Raw genomic sequence first — 23,248 nt, forward strand, 5'->3', positions numbered from 1 at the left:
ACCCACACACACACACACACACACACACACACACACACACACATATATATATATATATATATATATATATATATATATATATATATATACAGGTATACAGAAATATATTTATAACAGAATTTATCAGAAGTTTGAGGTACATGCAAGTGACTTTATTAATACAGTATCATACATACAATTACTGTGATTTATCACAAACATGATTGCTACATTACATCTGATAATTTTATATTATAAGATTCCACTTAATCGGTAAGGAATTCGTTTATAGAGTAGAAGCTGTAATCCACTAGAAATGAATTACTTTTTTTTGAACAATCTTTCTTCCTTTAATAATCTGATGTTGAAAGGAAGGTGATTATAGAATTGCATATTTCTATAAAGAACACCTTTATGAGAGGTTGGTGTCCTGGCATGGGACATGTGGATGTTATTGCCATTTCACTGTGCACAAAGCTAGTTTGCTGATATCCATTGGAGGTTCCTAAATATTCACTTATAAAGACTATAGTTTCAAATACGTGAAGGCATGCAATGTTCAGTATCCGTAATGTCAGGAAAAGAGGGTGACATGAATTCTGTTTCTTTATATTGCAGATGATTCTGACTGCTCGTTTTTGGGTCTGAATATGGATTGACCGCAAGGTACATTCCCCCAGAGTATTATTCCATATCTAACTGCTGACTTGAAATATGCATGATATGCCTGTATTACTGTTTCTCTGTCACAGCTTGCTTTAAGTATCCATAGCATGTAACAGATTGATGACAGTTTAGCTGTAACAACTTCAATATGTGTGTTCCATTTTAGGTCATCTGTACATATAGTCCTAGGAATTTCACGTCCTCGACTAACTGTAAACTTTTGTCAGTTATCATCAGTGAGTGGTCATTTTGTTGCTTAGGGTGGAATATATGAAAGTTCATGGTTACCGGGTTTTTGGTGTTTGTGGTAAGTTTATTCCATTCAAACCAGTGTGTTAGGTCCAGCAATGATGTGTTTGTAGATGTTTGAAGGTCATTTTGGTTTAATCCTGTAATCAAAATACTGGTGTTATCAACAAATAAAGTTTTCTGTTTGGCATGAGCAATTTCATTCAGGTCATCTACATCCAAAAGAATAAGGATTGGACCTAATGTCGACCCCTGTGCCACACTATATTTCATTGTAGCTTTTTCTGATGTGTGTGTTGTTGTTTCTATAATGTTTCCAGTGATTTTATCCTACTTAAGAAAACCTTTTTTGGTGGTTAGTAAGATATGATTTAACTCACTCATTTGTAACACCTCTAATTCCCTTTCTTTCCTATTTAGATAATAGCACAGTGTGATCTATAATATCCGATGCTTTGGTTAGCTGAAAGAAGATTCCAGTGGCCATTTCCTTTTGATCTATAGCTTTTAGGATAGCATGCAGGAATTCGTAGACTGCTGTGGTTGTGGATCTTGAGTGCCTGAAGGCATGCTGATGATTTTACAGCAAAGAATTTTTGTTGATAAATTCTAGCAATCTATTGTATAGATGTATATCTGGATATAGTACTCTATACTACTCTGGAGTTCTTATGTTTACCTCTGTGCCCTCATTAAGGGAGTGAACGTCTCACGAAAAGTCTGAACAACAGCTCTCGAACACACTGACCAGTACTTCCAATCCGAAAGTTATGAAAACTCATTTAGAGAATACGAAGTTAAGAAAAACATTACTTATTCATCAAGGATTAACTAAATAACGCATCGTAAGTTTGAAACAAAATTGCTCCAATAAATCGTAGGATTGTGAAACACAGGCAAAGAATTGTTAGCTTGTGTAATAATCACTAAGTTTCTCCTAACACTCATAGTCAACTCAATTAGAGTGAAACGTTTAAGGATTTGTTGCGTGAAATATATATTTTGTGTTTCAGTTTTCTATTTTTATTTGTTTGGCCACTTTCGCTACTCAATAATGTTACTAGTATCAAATAATGCAATGTTTTTAAAGTGAGATTAGTGCACTAGCAGAGATCACTACTTAAATCGATAGTAGATTTGGCTCTTTGCCATCGAATGTCTGTGTTCGTGTTTTCCCTCTAAATGTGGAGAAACGGTGTGCTGTGGGCTGATGCTGAGCAATTCACGGTGTTTGTTTACGCAAGTGTAGCTGTGTTCGTGTAGTGTGGCCTCAGTTTATTATTTTCTACGAAACTTGATTATTTCGGAAGAAAAATAATTTACAACGTAAATTTGGTGTATGCTGAAGTGCAATGGCTACTGATAGCATAGAAAAACTTTATAAAAATTTTGGTATTTTGGCAGACGCTAAAGAGAAGATTGGAGAGGTGAGAGCGATGTTTATAAGCCATAGCAGGGATTTAAAGGTTTCAAGAAGTGCATTGATACTTTCTTAAACTTGCAATAGGTGTAGTGTTCTCAAAAGATGTGCATGCGCCGAAGTAATTGGAATTTCTGAAATTTGTTGTTTGATAACTCTTTCTCCATTCAAGTTCTCGTTTTTTTTTACCTGCATTGCACTCCGTATGAATGTAGCAATAAGCGGATTCAATGTGTAGAGCGCTTAACCTTTGCGGTCGTATAAAACTGTTATTACCAAATATTCAACATTAACAATGCCACTGGCTGTGTCCCAGTCATTAAATTGCAGCAGGTCACTGAATGAAATATAAACAGTATAGTAGTAGTATAATTTGTTTCCCAGATCATTTAAACAAAAAATATTTTCGACTGAAATTTGTAGAATTTAAAAGCAAGTCACCGCTACAGTTTTGCATTTATCGTATAACCATTTTCGATCTGTATGATCATCAATTATGCCTGTCTTGCCACCACAAGCTTATAATTAGACAAATTTTAAACATTGTTTAGTTGTGCTCTTCACTGTGTCTGTCGCATTTCATACTTAGTTGGGATAAGTCGTTGGCTCTATGTGAGAAGGATGTAGTTAAACTAGGCCTGCTGTATCTTTTTTATTTGTTGGGTAAAACACGTGACTTTGAGGCCAGCATCTACTGTGGATATAGGTGTATGGTAGTAAACAATTAAATGTTATTTTAAAGTGATGCTCATGTGTAAGGAGTATTTTTTCCCCTTGTTGATTGGCTTATGTTGTACGCTGACGAAATCGTTAGAGAGAAACAGTATGGTGAAGGTATGAAGAAATGAAACGTGCATCGTAGCTAGTGAAGCTATATTGCAGTAGACCAATATGAGAAATGTGAGCTTATGTTTTTGTGTACATGTTACTGATCTGGGACCATTAGGTAAAAGTAATTGTAGCTATCACATTGAAGACCTCATTAAAGACAACAGGAAATACGGAAGCGTCCGATCCCACCCGTCTGCTTTGACCCATGACGTCACAAATATGGCGGAAACAAAAACAAACACACACACACTTTCCACAAGAAGCCTAATGACACTAACGGGACAAGTGCGGGAAATGGGGTGTTTTGGGTGGGGGGCAAACTAAATATAAACAAATTTAGACGCCTTGCGTAGCTACAACGTGTAAGTGAAGACAGCCATGCATGAATACCCACCCACCTCCCCAGGGGTCGTAACCCCTGGAACCCATAGAAGATAAAGATGCTTCAGTAGCTGGTTAGTGTTTTTTGTCTTAAAAAAAAAAAAAAAAAAAAAAAAAAAAAAATCTCACGGGATAGAACGAACAGATCAGAAAGATAAATGTAATAAACTAAAACAGAAATTGGAGGAAACATATAGTTAAAATAAGTAATAAGTGTTTTTAAATTTTAAAAAAAAAATTCACGAGATAGAGCGAACAGATCAGAAAAGTAAATAAAATAAGATAAAACAGAACTGGAGACAGCCACACTCAAACCAAACTCCGCGCCGTCATGACGTCACACACGACAACACCCTTACGTCACGGGTCAAAGCCGACGCATGGGATCGGACGCTTCTGTCGACCCAGACAACATGTTGTAAGCATCATCAGAAATGCTGATAGAAGTCTTTTATAAACATAAGGAAATGTGTTTAACATGATAGTTTGTAAGTTTCTTTGCCACAGGACGTTGCTTTTGCACAAGACCATCCCCCCATCATAATAGCATTAAGTGTCCTCAGATTTCTGTTTTCTTCTGCACATTAAAGTTTGTATCTCCTCATTTCTGCAATTGACAGTTAGTTCATACATGCACTGAAAGTTTTTCAGTTTTTCTTACATTAAGATATTTTACTAATTACTCTTCGTTTACGGGTTACCATAAAGGAAACAGATACCTATAATTATTCAGTCCCTTATTCAAATTTTCAAGTCTGCAGTTATACACAGTGCAACTTTGATGCAGTTTTGGCACATGAAAAGAAAAGGTTTCAATACTTGTTATAATTTGGCCAAAGATGATTTTCGAAATGTTTCTCCAGCCATTTCTTTCTGTTTTGTTCTCACATTTATCCATGTATGCCTTTCTCATTAGAGTGATCATTATGTTTTTTAAGATCGTGTAGGTCTTTCAGATTGTCATCTTTGGAACACTGTGTTAAATAATCTCTGTGTTCCTCTTTGGCACATAATTACATAGATATACTCGGTCCTACAGCTAGCTGTAATTTTGTTGCAGAGTGCATTCTTGTGGAATTTTCTTCAGAATATTGTATGATATGTGAGGTTTCAACAAAACCATGTAAGATCATGAGAAGCATTTAATTATCGCTGCTTTGTCTTTCCGTTTAGTGCAATCTGAAGATCTTTAAAAAACTTGTAATTGTTTGTAAACTTTTGTTTTTAGTGTCTATAACTGTTCAGTTTCATGACTTTCTACAACACTTTCAGCATGAAAATGAATACCTTGAAATCCTAAAAGCAGTCAAAGGTTCACCAAAGGAAAAAAGATTGGCCTCGCAGTTCATTGCAAGATTTTTCAAGCACTTCCCAGCCCTAGCTGACAAAGCGATTGAAGCACAGCTTGATTTGTGCGAAGATGAAGACATTGCTGTAAGTATACCTAATCAGTCATCTGCATAAATGGAGAAAAAAAAAATGAGCTAAAGTTTCGAATTGGATCCCGTCCTAAAACCTTCGTTGTGACGACAAACTGATCCGTAGTGCAGCCTGAGGTCTAGGTTAGTTTGGAAGGTGACAATTTGGTTGTAAGCTGGCGAAGTTAATGAATGTGAAAACAAAATCTGACTGTGGTAACAAACTGACCAGCAGCAAATAATGTTTATGTCTGCATCATATTGAAAACTGCAATTGGGGTCCAATACATAACTTTTACCATAATTCAGTACCATTTTATTAATTATTGGGGTCCATGGAAGGGTTCTATTCCACCCATGATGTAATAAGGTTGTGGCATGTGTTTGTAGATGTCGTGTTGTATTTGATGGTGTCCTCTGGTGGTGGATGCTGACATGCTGAATTTAATATGTGGTATTAGGTTCATTTGAGTTTTGCTTGTCATCGTGCTAATGTGGTTTTGAGTTTTTGGTAGTTGGTGTGGTAATGTAGGTTGTGGAAGTGTTTTTTAGTAAGTTGTTTTTGTGTTCAGCATTTTTGATGGGTTGGATTAGTTTGGTGCTTGTTGTGTGGAAATGAGTCCAATTTTTCTAATTGCTTTCTTTTGTTAGGTTTGGCTATGTCAGTGAAGTTCGTGTGTGTGTGTCAATACGCTCTGAGATGGGTAATAATATCATATCTGTCATACAGTTTCTGCAGGTGTTCGGCCTTATTGCTGAATAAGTTAGGTGTCACATTTGTGGAAAGAACATAAGGTTGACGATAGTTCCGGCAGCTTGAGCCAGGGGCATGTATACGTGGTGTTGTCGAGGCGCATGGGTGGGGGGTGGCCAACGACGGTGGTATTGCCCGAGGCTTTGATCGGTAAATAATTTTTGTTTTGGTTTTATTCTATAGTAATTGTGATGTTTTTTGTGTTACCTATTTGCAATAGGTTTGTTACATTTTAATTAGTGTAGTGAATATGGGGTATTAGGGTTTTTGATTCCACCTTTTGGAGTCATAGTTGTTGATTTAGGTCGACAGAAGCGTCCGATCCCACGCGTCGGCTTTGACCCGTGACTTAAGGGTGTTGTCGTGTGTGATGTCATGATGGCACGGAGTTTGGTTTGAGTGTGGCTGTCTCCAGTTCTGTTTTATCTTATTTTATTTACTTTTCTGATCTGTTCGTTCTATCTCGTTAGATTTTTTTTTTAAATTTAAAAACACTTATTACTTATTTTAATTATCTGTTTCCTCGAATTTCTGTTTTAGTTCATTATATTTATCTTTCTGATCTGTTCGTTCTATCCCGTGAGAGTGGTTTTTTTTGTTTTTTTTTTGTTTTTTTTTGTTTTTTTTTTTTTTTTTTTTTTATAAAAAAAGACAAAAAGCACTAATCAGCTACTGAAGCATCTTTATCTTCTATGGGTTGCAGGGGTTACGACCCCTGGGGAGGTGGGTGGGTATTCATGCATGGCTGTCTTCACTTACACGTTGTAGCTACGCAAGGCGTCTAAATTTGTTTATATTTAGTTTGCCCCCCACCCAAAACACCCCATTTCCCGCACTTGTCCCGTTAGTGTCATTAGGCTTCTTGTGGAAAGCGTGTGTGTGTGTTTTTGTTTCCGCCATATTTGTGACGTCATGGGTCAAAGCAGACGGGTGGGATCGGACGCTTCCGTATTTCCGTTGATTTTTTGGTACCAGTAGCTGTGATTGAGGTATATAGGTCAAGGGAAATCTTAGATTCTACTTTTTGGGGTTGTAGATGTTAGGTCTTTTTTAGTGGTAGCTGCGTTTGGTCAACAAAAGTGTCAGATTCGTGTGGTTTTGTTGGTGTAGTGGAATGCTGTTAATTAAATATTTTTGTGTTATATGTTTTGGGATGGTGCAGTGTTCTTTTGTTTATTTAGTGTGTCCCCACCCAAACCCACAATTTTCTGCTGTTGTCCTTTTAGATTCATTTTATTTTTGGAGTGAGATGTTACTGTGTCATTTTTATTTTTGTTCTTGTTTGTTGACATATCTATGTCGTGATGGTAATGTCATCATTTTACATACGCTGGAAGTAGCCGTTTCAGTCATATTGGTGACTTGATGGGTCTAAGCAGATGGATGTAATGGGACGCTTCTGTAATGCGATTTATTCTTTATGTGATTGGTAAGGTGCCAACTTAGTGGGATATAAAGAAATGACATTAACCTTTAGCGTTGTTTAGTATGTGTAGAATGCTAAGTTCGAACGTAGTTTAAATAGCAGAGCTGAAGATCGCAGTATCACCTGTCAGCTTTGACCCATGACATCATCAAGGAGGAGGTCGCCCTATTTCAAGTGTAAACAGTATGGTGACCATGACATCACTCACTACATAGGCAAACACGCATGAATAATTCTAGAAATATTTAATTGCAGAAATACAATGAAACGAACAGAACAACCACAAGTATTTGATGAAATGCTGTAGATACGCAACCTAAATATATTCCTTCTGTATTATCCCAACAGAAACATTTTAAAAAATGGTTGTTCTGACTGAAGTTTTGTAAAGATATTTTTAAATATATGTTTTTATAATGTATTGTGAAAGACATTTTAATTTTAACAGATGTATTCATATTTTTTGAAAGATAAGCTGATGTGAATAGATACGAGATTTTTAAACCCACACCTATAAAAGAGGTGACTGAAATGTAAATTTTGTTTTCTGTGGTTGTAAATTATCTCTGGATACGCTTTGCCATGGATGTTACAAGTACTGGTACTGTTGTACTGTCAATTTCTGCCACTGCTACCAAAAATTAATCTGGTCTGCAGCAGACTTGCTTTTGATCTTCACTTTGACATAATTAGAACAAAAATCACACACTAGACATTCTTTGGTGCCTGTATCAGTATACTGCTTTCAGTGTCTGGCTGGGCAAATTCAATTTAATTTTGTCCATATTTTGCAGCTTCAAATGTGACTGTACTCAATACACTCGAGGTATGAATTAAAAAATGCCTTCAGTCACAATTTTGTGTATTGAGTGCTGCTCCACTAGGACTGATGTTGGTAAGCAGCACCTACATGGAGCCATCCACAAGGTGCAGTCATGGGGTGTCTCCCACGGCTTCCATTTTTCGGCCGCTAAGTCATGTGTTGTGCACTTCTGTTGGTGTTGTACCGTTCATCCGGAACCAGAACTTTACCCTCATGATGATCCACTCACTGTAGTGGAGACATATCGATTCTTAGGACTGGTTTGTGACGCTCTAGTGATTTGCTACCTCACCTTCCTCTGCTTAAGTGGAAGTGCTGGCAGCACCTCAATGCCCTCCGCTGATTGAGCAACACCAACTGGGGTGCAGCTCTGCAAATCCCTTCTTTAATCCCACCTTGACTATGGGAGTCTGGTTTATGGTTCGGCAGCGCTGTCAGTGTTGCGTGTACTCGACCCAGTGCACACCACTGCAGGGTTCGCCTAGCGATGGGAGCTTTTAGAACGAGTCCGGTGACCAGTGTCCTGGTGGAGGCCGGTGTCCCTCCATTGCAGATCAGATGTGCACAACTGCTCGCCAGTTACGTTGCACACATTCGTAGTTCTCCTGAGCATCTGAATTACCATCTCCTTATTCCATCCGCAGCAGTTCATCTCCTGTATTGGCGACCCAGGTCAGGGCTAACAATTGTGGTTCACATGCGATCTCTTCTGTCTGAACTGGAGTCCTTCCCTTTACCACCCCCCATCCAGGTCCATCTGCATACACCTCCATGGTGTACACCTAGGCCGCAGATTCATCTGGACCTTTGCATGACCCTAAGGACTCAGTTACTTCTGCCGCTCTCCACTATCACTTCCTCTAGATTCTTGACATGTTCCATGGCTCTGAAGTGATTTACACTGACGGCTTGATGGCTGATGGTCTTGTTGGCTTCGCCAACGTCCACAGAGGCCATTTTGAACAGCATTCCTTGCCCGATGGCTGCAGTGTATTCACTGCAGAGCCGGTGGCCATCTCTCGTGCACTTCAGTATACCCGTTCGTGCTCCAGGTAATTGTTTCTTCTGTGTACTGACTCCTTCAGCAGCCTACAAGCTATCGACCAGTGCTACCCTTGCCATCCTTTCGTAGCATCCATCCAGGAGTGTATCTATGCCCTGGACCGGTCCCGTCATTCAGTGGTGTTTGTGTGGACCTCAGGACATGTCGGCATCCCAAGCAACGAAATTGCTGACAGGCTGACCAAACAGGCTTCGTGGAAACTGCTTCTGGAGATGGGCATCTCTGAATCTGATCTGTGTTCTGACTTACACCATAGGGTTTTTCGGCTTCGGGAGACGGAATGGCATAACAGTACACACAACAAACTGTGTGTCGTTAAGGAGACTACGAATCTGTGGAAGACTTCCATGCAGGCCTCTTGCAGGGAATCAGTTGTCGTCTGGCGGCTCCGCATTGGCCACATTTGGGCGACCCACGGTTATCTCCTGCAATGTGAAGACCCGCCTCAGTGTCCGTGCGGCGCCCAGTTTGACTGCCCAGTGACGCAATCTTGGGTTACCTGACTCGTTGCCGCTAATTTTATCTGACAACGCCTCATTGGTTGATTTAGTGTTACATTTTATTCATAAGGGTGGGTTTTATCATTTGATCTAAGTTTTTGCACATGTCCCTTGTCCCTCTGTGTCCTCCACCCTAGTGCTTCTAGGGTGGAGGTTTTAATATGTTGCATAGTGGCTGGCTTCTCCTTTTCTATTCTCATGGTCAGTCAGCCATGGTAATCTGCTTTGTAGTTTTAATCTCTTCATCCCATTTCTTGCGTTTCTGTGGTTTTCTTGTCCCCTTTTGTCCATTTATATGTTTGTTGCGCTTAATCATTCTTGTGATTTTTCCTTTCATTCTGTTTTGAGTTGTCAGTCGCGTTTGTTTTATTAGGCACAAGGGACTGATGACCTCGTAGTTTGGTCCCTTTCCCTCTCTTTTAATCCAACTAACCAACCTTCTGATAGCAGACAAACAGCAACTGTATTGTATAACTTGCAAGGTATCAGCTTTTTTCGAAGTAACAGTTTTCTTTCTAATTTATGTGATTGTATTTAGCTGACTAAAGCCTGAATAGCATTAAGCATTGTAGCACAAGTTTATTACTATTTATATTTATTTAACATGTTCCATTACATTGTATTATAAAATTTGTGCTACTTTATTCTCAATAGAGGTTAATTTTCTGTGATTTGTATGTCTTAGATTTGTGGGTATCTCAATGTCTATGTAGGTTTCCTCATTGATGGACTTCACAGAACATGATGACTAAATTATTACTATACGTCTGCTTGTGTCTGTATATGTGTGGATGGATATGTGTGTGTGTGTGCGAGTGTATACCCGTCCTTTTTTCCTTTTTTTTCCCCCCTAAGGTAAGTCTTTCCGGTCCCGGGATTGGAATGACTCCTTACCCTCTCCCTTAAAACCCACATCTTTTCGTCTTTCCCTCTCCTTCCCTCTTTCCTGATGAGGCAACAGTTTGTTGCGAAAGCTTGAATTTTGTGTGTATGTTTGTGTGTCTGTCGACCTGCCAGCACTTTCATTTGGTAAGTCACATCATCTTTGTTTTTAGATATATTATTACTGTTTTTTATTTACTTACCATGTTCCATGACATTGTGTTACAAAATTTGGCTACTTTATTGTCTATGCATTTTAATTTTCTGTGATTCGTGTGTCTTATATTTATGGGTATCTTGTTGTCTGTGTAGGTTTTCCTCATTGAGGGAATTTACAGAACATGATGAATAAATTGTCCATTTGAGCATAGGTCATTAATTGGTCTTTGCATGAGACTGATACTTGTTCTAGTTAAACACTGTAATGCCCAGGTCAGTGTTCCTTTCATGCACGCAAGTCTTTCATGATGCAGAATAATACATATCACTGTGTAATACGTACGTAAGCTGTGGACCAAACACATACGAGGCCTAAATTCAGTATAGTGAAGTCTCTCCAATCTCCATAATTCATAGAGTAATTTTACTAACATCCATCAGTAGTTCTAAATCAATATTTTCAAGTACATTAAAACTGGTAGCTGTTACAAATCTTTCTTACTTGAGTGTGACATACTACAACAAAGAAATTAGAAGTTTAGGATTGATCACATTTTAGACTAAACGATTTAGTTGGACAACCTGTGATGATGGTTAGCCAAATCGGAGCATTCGGTGTTTAAAACATACCTTGAGTGCACTGTAGATACAAAGTCCGAGAGCGTTATAATTATCTGAGGTTGTCTTCTTCTCTGTTCTCGGTACCTATTATTCATACAGTTTCATATTTCTTTGTACTTAAAACCATGCACTGCTTTTTTAAGAATATTGATGTGTAATTTTATTTTTCATTAATTTTAGTTTGATCACAGCAATGAAATACACTTTCATTTAATAGTCGTACATTCAAGGTTATAGTTGCAGTGTATTGTTATGCAAACCCAGTGCCACAAATGGACTCCCAGAAACCGTGTTAAAAGTTTATAAATGGCTGCCCATGCTCACAAAAAGTAAAGCTGTCATTATTCCAAAGGTAGGCTTGAATACCACAGTGCTTTGCTGGGAATGGACCTATTCGAGGTGACAGACTCTTGCCTTTTCTCTAACCCGTGAACTAACAGACCCTTGTCTTCCTATAATCCTTAAACTAACATATCCTGCCACTTACAGGGGCCGAAAAGTTTAATGTGTACTCCAAAACATTGTGCATTTCTGCATTTTCCACAGTAACAAACATTGCGAGAGGTGGAAGAAGAGAGAAGTGACAGTTAAAAATCCTTGAGCTGACTGTGCATCCAACTGCAGAACTTAAGATATGTAGTCTGGCATTTAACCTCCAAGCCAAGAAATCACACTTAGCGTGACATAAATCCCTGTAACACCTCCTGTAAGCTAACATTGGAATTAAAATAGTTGACTTGACAGAAAATCCTAGCATGGTTTGGCCTTTTGCTAAGTCAGTAAATGGCTCAAAGTCATCTGTCCAAACTCTTTGTAACCATAATGGCACCTAAATGGAGGATGACATGGATAAGGTCAAAATACTAAACTCATATATATATATATATATATATATATATATATATATATATATATATATATATAAAAATCAAAGATGATGTGACTTACCAAATGAAAGTGCTGGCAGGTCGACAGACACACAAACATACACACAAAATTCAAGCTTTCGCAACAAACTGTTGCCTCATCAGGAAAGAGGGAAGGAGAGGGAAAGACGAAAGGATGTGGGTTTTAAGGGAGAGAGTAAGGAGTCATTCCAATCCCGGGAGCGGAAAGACTTACCTTAGGGGGAAAAAAGGACGGGTATACACTCGCGCGCGCGCGCGCGCGCGCACACACACACACACACACACACACACACACACACACACACACACACACACATATCCATCCACACATATACAGACACAAGCAGGCTTGTGTCTGTATATGTGTGGATGGATATGTGTGTGTGTGTGTGTGTGTGTGTGTGTGTGTGTGTGTGTGTGTGCGCGCGCGAGTGTATACCCGTCCTTTTTTCCCCCTAAGGTAAGTCTTTCCGCTCCCGGGATTGGAATGACTCCTTACTCTCTCCCTTAAAACCCACATCCTTTCGTCTTTCCCTCTCCTTCCCTCTTTCCTGATGAGGCAACAGTTTGTTGCGAAAGCTTGAATTTTGTGTGTATGTTTGTGTTTGTTTGTGTGTCTGTCGACCTGCCAGCACTTTCATTTGCTAAGCCACATCATCTTTGTTTTTAGATATATATTTCCTACGTGGAATGTTTCCCTCTATTATATATATATATATATATATATATAAAAAATCACTGAGGAAGATTACACTGTAATTCTTCATTTAAATCATCGCACTAACATCAAAATGACAGATATCAAAATAAGTGTCCATGAGATAGAAAAGTGACTTTGCTCAAGAGAAAAAAAGCCCATGGAACCTGGCTGGGTACCACTACTTTTCTAGCGGCAGTCCACTATAGGTTGCTTAAAGGAGCAAAGTGTTGTTGATGTTGGGGAAGAAAGTGCAGGTCAGTCCTGTTCTTGAGAAGGGTCTTCAGATGGATGCACAAGACTGACGTCAGTCTGTTGTAGAATTTTGGAACATGTCTGCTTGCATATTATCACATTTCTGGAGAACTGTGTCAACAATCGTCCTAATTTTAAATATACTGTTGCATCTTCAGACATGTGAATTAATTTTAGAAAGTACTAGAGACCAATCTTAAAATAAAATGAAAAGTGTCTAATGATGACAAAATTTTAACAAGATAAAATAAAACTTACTATACCCATGGCTTCCTTGGAGGATGGTAGGCGGAGCTCTCCTCAGCTGCTATGAAGTCAACCGATGGCTATGAGTGCTGAGCATGAGCTTAAATATGCAGGGGCTCCGCCTACTTCCTCTCGCACTACTTCACAACTGTCAGTCAGCATTCATAATATGACACTATCGTCAAAGTATATAAGTGCAAAATACACTAATAACATAAAATTGATTCATTTAAAATGTCTGATTAACAGATAGCTAGTATGTGTAAAACTTATTATATTTTACATAAAAACGGTAAACTACGATGTATAATAGCTGTGCCCTCTATGGGCAACTTTAATACTATTACAGTGTCAGTTAAATCAAAGATGTAAAAGTCATGGAGTTGTGGTATATATTGATTATACCGAGTCGCCTACCTGACAATTGCATCTTTGATGGATGTTGCAGAATCGTCTTGCTTTAACTGTAGTTTTCATAGTTACATTCTTTATAACAGTAGGGTAGCAGCCAAGAGTACGTTCCGCATTATGTATGTCTGAATAACTGATGAGACCATCGATTAAATATTTAGAACTCATTGATCTAATAGTTTTTATTATAATCAATCTCAATTTAATGAAAATTTTATATGTTGTATAGCATATTTTTCATACATAGCTTTTGCCATGGGTATAACTAATCTTATATTTTAAAACAAAAGAGTAGGTGCATCTTCTCTGTAAAATTTTGTCGAAAAGGTCGTAAAAATATTTTTCGCGAAAATCTAATTGTTCATTGAGCAGCATTGATGATTTGGTTTTCAAATGAGTATATATCTCGATTTCTTCTAAGATTTTCACAAGTAAGCCTTTATTTGTGTAATGAAGAACTTGTAGATTCTGCTCTACTGTCCCCTCAGCATGGTTGTTAAATGTTATGTGATGGCCGAATACAGATTTTGTTCGTGAGGTACCCGACGTATGTTCTTTGTACCTTACTGCAAAATTTCGACCTGTTTGGCTGATATTTATTTTCTCACAGTCTTTACATTGGATCTTATACACTCCTGATCTGGTAAATTTTTCATTATCTTTACTTATGGTATGTCTTAATTTTTGTTGTAAAGTATTGTCAGCTGTGAATGCTATTGTTATTCCAGAATTTTTTAATAAATTAGTAATTCTATCTGATATGTTTCCCATATATGTCATCTTCATATATTTTTGATTACCTATTAGTGGAGTACTTTGTGATTGTTGCACTTTATTAAAAATGATATCTACCTGACGTGTGTCGAAAGAGTTGGTTTTCGCAATTTGTTTTAAGATGATCATTTCCTTTTTGATCTCATTAGCTTCCAGCGGTAATTTTAGTATTCGGTGTATCATAGACTTGAAAAATGCTTTTTTGTATTTGTCAGGATGACATGATGTGGCAATAATAATAACAACAGTGGTTGTAGGTTTTCTGTATATGGTGAAGCAATGTTTCCCATTGTAATTAATTATAGTGAGATCTAGATAGTTAATAGACTTTTGATTTTCATGCTCAACCTTAAATTGTAACTTCGGATGCATAGAGTTTAATTTTTCAGCAAGCTTCTCAATTTCAACTTTTGAACCATTATAAAGCACTAATGTATCATCTACATATCGCTTGTAATATGTGATTTTGTTTGCAATATCAGGGATATTTTTCAGGAATTGCACCTCAATGTGGCTCACAAAAATTTCTGCAACTGTCCCAGCTAAAGAATTGCCCATTGCTAAGCCATCTTTCTGACAATAGATTTTAGTATTAAAAGAGAAATAATTGTAGTCTGAAGTGAACCACATTGAGATGCAACTTGCCTAACTCTGATTTTTTTCTTACTCAAGTAAGTCTTTTCACCACCTGCAGTTAAGGAAAAAACTTAAAGAACTTTTTGGTTCTCTTTCCAGTCTTTAATGATTGTCATTCCAGCATCCATTTCAAAGGCTAATTTAGTAACTGAGCCACCTTTGTCAAATCTTTTCAGAACACGTGGTTTCTGTTCAGTTGTGCACACATCACATGTCCTTGTCTGACTTGTAGCCTTTTTTAGTCTTTCAGAATTCCTTACGCTTCTGAATCACAACTTAATAAACTGTATAAAACTACACTGCAAATTTAAAATTGAAATGAATACAGTAATGAACTTAAAAAGCATGTGTATAAAACAACATAGTACAGTAAAGCAAACATCTACATCTACGTGATTACTCTGCTATTCACAATAAAGTGCCTGGCGGAGGGTTCAGTGAACCACCTTCAAGCTGTCTCTCGACCATTCCACTTTCGAACAGCACGTGGGAAAAACGAGCACTTAAATTTTTCTGTGCGACCCCTGATGTCTCTTATTTTATCGTGATGATCATTTCTCCCCATGTAGGTGGGTGCCAACAGAATGTTTTCACAATCGGAGGAGAAAACTGGTGATTGAAATTTCATGAGCAATGAAAAATGCCTTTGTTTTAGTGATTGGCAGTCCAATTCACGTATCATGTCTGTGGCACTCTCTCCCCTACTTCATGACAATGCAAAACGAGCTGCCCTTTTTTGTGCAGTCTGGCGGTACAGTAGTCTTTCATCTGAGTATTTGTGAGATGTGTGGACACCTGTTGTGACAGGAGTAAAATCGATTGATAATGATGGCACACTGTTCTGTATGGGCTGCAGACGGATTGTCGGATAATCCAAGAAGCCAGGAAACCAAAGATGGGATAATCAAGTTTCTGCTATAGTCCTGCAGAAAGTCTCTTGCTGAAGCAGGAATCTTCCCTATTCAATCACTGTCGTACCACCCTTTGATGTGCTACACAGTCACTGTTCGACAGTTTTCTGATCAGGCCATGTATATTCCATCCTTTTTGCATGTCGGTATCCTAGGGAATAAAATGGCCGACCATTTGGCAAGAGGAGCGATTATTCTACCTCCATTAGTTTTGACGATCCCAGGTGAAGGTTTGCGGGTGCAAATAAAACCTCTGCTTATTCAAAAACGGAATGACATCTGGTTGGCTACTGCCCCCTCTAATACATTCCACACCATCAAAACTGCTGCTGCATGTAGCTCTCCCCTTCTGCATGGAAGGAATCCATCATATTATGTTGCCTCCATATTGGCCACACTGGGCTAATCAATAGGGTTTGGGTTTTTGTGTGTGTGTGTGTGTGTGTGTGTGTGTGTGTGTGTAAGTAATTGGCTACTCCTACACTATGGCTGTGTCACTCTACAGATAGTAGCTCATATCCTTGCGAAATGCTCCCTCCTTTTGGCCCACCATGCTAATAATGGCCTTTCAGATTCCTTGCATGTAACATTGACATACAGTTCGTGGACAGTTGAATTGGTTTTCAGTTTTCGGTGAAGGTGGTTGTTATTCTGAGATGTAAGGTTTTAAACTACCTTAGGGGCAGGGGTATGGTGGTTAAGGTTGAGGTCTCTCCTACTGCAGGCTGGGTCTGAGGGACCCCTGATCTTACATCTTTGACGAGCTCACTTTTTTATCCCACTTTTTCTCTGTTGCAATTGCTTTTAGATATGGCTTACCTTCAGGAGCAGGGATTGGACAGCTTTGACTGGGATGACACCTGTCGCATGCTGACTCTCGGTAATACCTGCTTGCTGCATTACCTATTTATCTCCTCTTCTTTTTATAGTTGACAGTACAACTGAAGTCCATTATATTTTTAGCCTTCTTACTTTTAATGGTTACGAATCTGCCAACTAGAAGAAATCCTTTGCTTTGTTGCTGTCCTCGCCCTTCATCAGGTTATCAGGGCTCAATGCGGATTGGGGTTTTTCTCACCATTGGACGAGTCATGGGAGACCCATTGTCCACTCTGACCTACTTATCAGCCCAATCCAAATACTTCTCTGTAATTTATTTGTCATTCCTGGTTATTCCCTTGTTTTACTGCTCATATGTAGTTTCATCACCAGAATTCAGACTTGGCAGACATCACCAACAGTGGATGAATTCCCCTGGATCTAGGAACTGACAACCTTGCTGTTTAGTCCCTTAAGGCCCCAGTCAACCAACTGGAGGAGGATGTGCTAAGTGGGTGAGCCTGACAGGTGTTGCACTTCGACGTTCTGAGTGATATGACCCATTGGCAAACATTGGGAGTGATTGTAGCATAGAGATGGAGTGGAATATTGCATAGTTTGGAAGGGGGGGGGGGGGGGCAGAGGAATGCCGCTTCAGGACGTGTGAGAAGGGTTGTGAATGGCATGTTCCTAATTTCTGAGCACAATGATAGATGGCCAAATCCTTGGCAGAGGATATGTTTGATCTTTTCCAGTCTGGGATGACATTCTTTTGTAACTTTATGCATTTCATTTCTTAAAAAGGGGCTAAACCAGAGACATGTTGTGCTAATATCTCATTAGAACTTAGATCAAATGCTGTCAATAGATCACAGAATCATAGCTGAAGATTCTTTGCCCTATTATTTATGTCCTCTGTCAATGAAATAATTTACTTAAACACCCTTCAATCTATTTCTTAATTGTTTGAAGTCTTGTGAAATAGAATTTACATCCAGTCTATTACATCCTTCAGAAGTCACACTTCAGTATTTCTTTTGTGTGACACTATTAGTAACTGTAATTAGGATGATACTGAGTTAAGGATAATTCTGTAAGAAATGATTTTGTTTGACATCTGCATTATCCAGTGAATGACCTCTTGAACTATGACCTCACCGTATTCAAAGTGCTTCCTATTAACATGGTTTTTAATGAGCCCACACATGTAGGTTTAATTTGATGATGTAACATTGTTGCTCTGAATGTTCCCAGTGAAATGATTGCAATAATTCTTTTGTTTGCTTTTGTGGGTGAGGGCAAGCATTTTCATCCAGAAGAATCACACACATTGTCAGGAGTGCAACTCTTCTCCTGTGTACTGCTTGTTAAGATTCCTACAGAATGTGTAGCAGTTTCTTTTTATGTTGTCCCCGGTATAGACCTACTGCATTGCTACACTGGCTGAAAAATGGGGTTTGAGGTAAACACTGACAACTTAGAATGATGTAACCGACAGACTCACATTTTCATTTCACAGAAGTTTACTTTTGCTTTTCACAACCCCCCATATACACATTTAATATGGCCAGTGCACTATTGTTTAACTTTTGATAAGCCTCATTAATAGTTTTCAAGCAAACATCTGCATACTGCTACAATATTTTACTATTGAACATCTACAAGCAGTAGAAACCTAACCACAAAGTTCACAGTCTTGAAGGATAGAAAGGTACATATGGAGCAGACACTGTCACTGTTTTAACACACAGCCTAATTGTGTAACACTTATTTCACAGTTACCTTGAAGCGTTGTTGTTGTTGTTGTTGTTGTTGTGCTAACCAACACAGATTTCTCATCTGAAACTCATCCATTTTGTGACCAAAAATCGGGGCCCTTATGTATCCTCACAAAAATATGTGCTGAAACTACTCATTGTTCGAAGTTAAATTTACAGAAATTACAATTAAAACTTAACTCATTAAATTAACTGACTACATCGAAAAATTGTCTTTTTAACAGTTTCTTCTACTACAAGGGTTAAACTGAATTATTTGTTTAAATCAAGAAATTAACATATATATAAAAAACAAAGATGATGTGACTTACCAAACGAAAGTGCTGGCAGGTCGAAAGACACACAAACATACACACAAAATTCAAGCTTTCGCAAAAAACTGTTGCCTCATCAGGAAAGAGGGAAGGAGAGGGAAAGACGAAAGGATGTGGGTTTTAAGGGAGAGGGTAAGGAGTCATTCCAATCCCGGGAGCGGAAAGACTTACCGTAGGGGGGAAAAAGGACGGGTATACACTCGCGCGCGCGCACACACACACATCCATCCACACATATACAGACACAAGCAGACATATTGTCTTTAAATATGTCTGCTTGTGTCTGTATATGTGTGGATGGATGTATGTGTGTGTGTGTGTGCGTGTGCGTGCGTGCGCGCGCGCGCGCGAGTGTATACCCGTCCTTTTTTCTCCCTAAGGTAAGTCTTTCCACTCCCGGGATTGGAATGACTCCTTACCCTCTCCCTTAAAACCCACATCCTTTCGTCTTTCCCTCTCCTTCCCTCTTTCCTGATGAGGCAACAGTTTTTTGCGAAAGCTTGAATTTTGTGTGTATGTTTGTGTTTGTTTGTGTGTCTTTCGACCTGCCAGCGCTTTCATTTGGTAAGTCACACCATCTTTGTTTTTTGATAAATTTTTGCCCCGTGGAATGTTTCCCTCTATTATATTAATTAACATATATAGTTACACGAACAATACTTTTGACAAAACTGTTGATTACTTTGGAATTAATAAAGGGCTGGTTTTGCTAACATGTTTTCAAATAGAGCCAAATAAATACTTAAAGACTGCTAGTATTTCGTCTTCCAAGTTTGTCAACTGCATCCTTGGTAGAACCGAGCATGTCTGAAATTTTGTTTCTGCTTCGGAAAATTGGTTTGATGTCGGCTTTTCGTAGAATTTTGCCAATACGTTCGGTGACCCCTTGTACATATGGTAACACAGCAATGCTCTGTGCCTCCTTCTCCTCTTCCCTATTAGTCTTCTCCCTTGTCGACATGGTGCTGTCTATCATCTGCTTCCCATAGCTATGTCGATGATACTTTCGTCATCTGGCCCCAAGGAGAAGAGGAGTTACAGAACTTCCACGAGCACCTTAACCAACAGCATAGGAAAATTCAGTTTACAATGGAAACAGAGAAGAATGGGGTGCTGCCTTTTCTCGACGTGGAAGTTTATCGAAAACCTGATGGTAAACTTGGCCACAAAGTGTACAGGAAACCAACCAATACGGACAGGTACCTTCACGCCTCCTCCCACCATCACCCCACGCAGACGAAGTCCGCCCTGCACACGCTAACGAAGAGAGCGTGCATGATAAGCGACGAAGAACATCTGAAGACAGAACTTGAATGCCTCAGGTCCATCTTCGGAACTATTGGCTATGGGAAGCAGATGATAGACAGCACCATGTCGACAAGGGAGAAGACTATTAGGGAAGAGGAGAAGGAGGCACAGAGCATTGCTGTGTTACCATATGTACAAGGGGTCACCGAACGTATTGGCAAAATTCTACGAAAAGCCGACATCAAACCAATTTTCCGAAGCAGAAACAAAATTTCAGACATGCTCGGTTCTACCAAGGATGCAGTTGACAAACTACACACAGCTGGCGTGTATGAAATTGGTTGTGCGTGTGGATTAGTCTACATAGGTGAGACGGGACGTCCGATTAGCAGAAGGCTCTCGGAACATGAAAGATATATCCGCCTGAAACAACACACTAAGTCAGCAGTGGCGGAACATCGAGACGAGTGCGGGAAACCAATACTTTTCAAGAAGCCCGCGTCCTGGCGAAACAGCCTCTCACTTTCAAAAGAAAGATTAGAGAGGTGATAGAAATAGCCAAAAGACCCGCCAACATGAATAGAGAGGACGGGTACAAGCTTCCGAGGTCTTGGCTGCCTGCAATAGCAGGGCTACGGAGCGGCGGCAGAGCCGTGGCGGCCCATGCAGACACGCGGAGAGCCGCAGCAGTGGTCGCGAGCACACAAAGCAATGGCATGCCGCAGCCGGCTTCTGGACAGCATGGAAACAGTGTGACGTCACAGCCATCACCTGTTTGCTATTCGTCCGTCTCCTCCAATGGGGTGGATTAATATAAAGACCAATAGAAAACAGCTATTTCAGCCAATGACAGATAATAAAGGAAACACCAATAAAGCTTACCTTTCACCCCTCCTCCTCCACCTTTTACAGCCAATCAAGTAATGACATGGTATTCTCGTGCAGCTATTTAAGGAACCAAGTGTGTTCATTTAGTAGTTAACGTAAGGCCCTGATGAAGGCTAGCTGCAACGCTGGCCGAAACGTTGGCGCATTTTAAATTATGACGATGCGGTCTGATACCCTGAAGAATTTTATTGAAGAAGACAACGGCCGCGGAAGCCTACGCTTACAATTACTGATTTTGCCCTATAATGAAAGATGCTAACTAGGAATTTTCAAAATAAATTAGAAAATCAATTACATACATAAAACTAAGCATAAAATCAGATCTGGTGTTATCGTCTTTAAAACTGAGGGCCAAATGAAGATTGTATTCATGTATGTTAATGGTACTTAATTCAAAAAGGAAAAAAATGAATTTTTAGGGGGCAGATGGCAAAACAAGATGAGAAATAAAAATATCCCAGCTTGCTTCATCACAAATGGTGCAGTAGGAATGTGGCTTTCACTGTTGCAACTGAGATAATAATGTAAATGATCTTCACAGATTGTTCCTGACTCATTGCAGCGGGACATCAGTAGAAAATTACACAGGACCACCAGTCTTTCTCATCTTTTGCTGATTACTCTAGTGAATTGAACTTAACTTTCTGTGAAATACAAACTATCAGCAGATACAGGATGCATTGCGTGTTGAACATCTCTTGGACGATACCATTGACAGCAAAAATTGCACAGCTGCGTACTGTCTTAATCATATATACTCCATTAATGCACCTGCTGTCTTACACTGGCTGCAGTTCATTGTCCCAGAGCATTGGAACACTTGTTGTCTTTCAAATGAAATGTGCTTCCGTCTTCTGGAACCACATGAATATGAAATTTAAAACATCTTGCAGTATTCTGGCTTTTGCTACTTATTCATTGAATCACCTTTGTAGAGCCTTCTTGATGTTTACCTTATCTGACGCTCATGTAATTGTGGCTAGGATAGTTCTATAAGAAACGTGTTTAATTTCAGTTTTAACACTGTTTAAAAATAGTAGCAGAAACCTGGACTTGGAACTAGAATGGAGCATCAGTCAAAGTACAGAATATTATGTACAAGATTCCATGGAAGAAAGAAGTACATAATTCATGGCAGTTAGTCATTGTTCTTTTAAGTTTTACTGTTTTATGACTTTATTGAGGGTTTTTGTAAATTTTGTTTGAGGCTTGGCTTTGGGGCAATGTCACATATGAAAACTGCCCAATGAGCAGCTTTAGTGTGTGTATTGTAAATGGCCGAACAAATCGCTTTCTTTCCGCAGATACGAAAACAAGCTGTAAAAGACCTACCAAATTTGTGTAAGGATAACAACAAGCACACAAGGAAAATAGCAGACATTCTGGCTCAATTGCTGCAAGTTGGAGATCCTACAGAACTTAGCGTGGTTCATAACTCACTGATGACACTTTTTAAAATGGACGCTAAAGGTAAGGAGACTTTGGTTCATATTATCTGTTTACTGTTAAGTTACTGAATGATTGAAAGAATAGCTAGTATGCTTATTTCCATATTTTGCTTATACCTGCCTTCATTTTTTAGTATTTCAAGTAGTATCTACTACCTCTCAGAGATGCAGCAAAACTTTGTATTAGAATTACCCGGAAAATAATTATGCAAAGCAAAGTAAATTTTCTGAGACACCATTTTTTTATTTTAATATGATGAATCTCAAGAATATACCTTCAATTGCTTTCCCATGTAATAATCACTAATGCCCATACATTTTTTGCTTATCCCAAATTCATATTTTGTTCCGTCATCCACTTTATCACTGCCTCTTTTTAATATCTTCACTGTCAGAAAAATACTTTTTCACCTTTGTATTCCTTAAACTTTGGCAATAAATGATAGTCACTCTGTGAGAATAGGAGCACCAGATGCTCTGACCAAAGATTACCAACAATTACTATGTGCAATACACAGACAGCCGTTATCATAAGCTGTTAACATATTTTTCCCAGCTGAAAACCTCATCTTGTGTTTAGAGTATCCTGGCACCATTTTATAACTCTCGCAAGAGACATGACCATCTGTTTGTGTCTATGTGACAAAACTTAGTACATTTCCATTGACTGCCATTTGTTGGTAACTTGCAACCCATCCCAGCTTTGCGAGATGGTATTTAGTACCTACAGCCAGATGACTTGT

General features: G+C 38.9%; 1 protein-coding gene across 1 annotated transcript in view; it reads left to right on the top strand.

Moving 5' to 3' along the window:
• Window positions 1-2,057: 2,057 nt before the first annotated feature.
• The window catches only part of LOC124621778 (apoptosis inhibitor 5), a 91,273-nt gene continuing 70,082 nt past the window's right edge, over window positions 2,058-23,248 (top strand). Inside the window, exons 1-3 of the mRNA XM_047147214.1 lie at window positions 2,058-2,321; window positions 4,799-4,960; window positions 22,362-22,527. Of these exons, the coding sequence (XP_047003170.1) occupies window positions 2,247-2,321; window positions 4,799-4,960; window positions 22,362-22,527 (403 nt within the window). The 5' untranslated portion in view covers window positions 2,058-2,246. The remainder of the gene's footprint in view (window positions 2,322-4,798; window positions 4,961-22,361; window positions 22,528-23,248) is intronic.

This window comes from Schistocerca americana, chromosome 7 (assembly GCF_021461395.2).
Source record: "Schistocerca americana isolate TAMUIC-IGC-003095 chromosome 7, iqSchAmer2.1, whole genome shotgun sequence".
NCBI classification, from domain to species: Eukaryota; Metazoa; Arthropoda; class Insecta; order Orthoptera; family Acrididae; genus Schistocerca; species Schistocerca americana.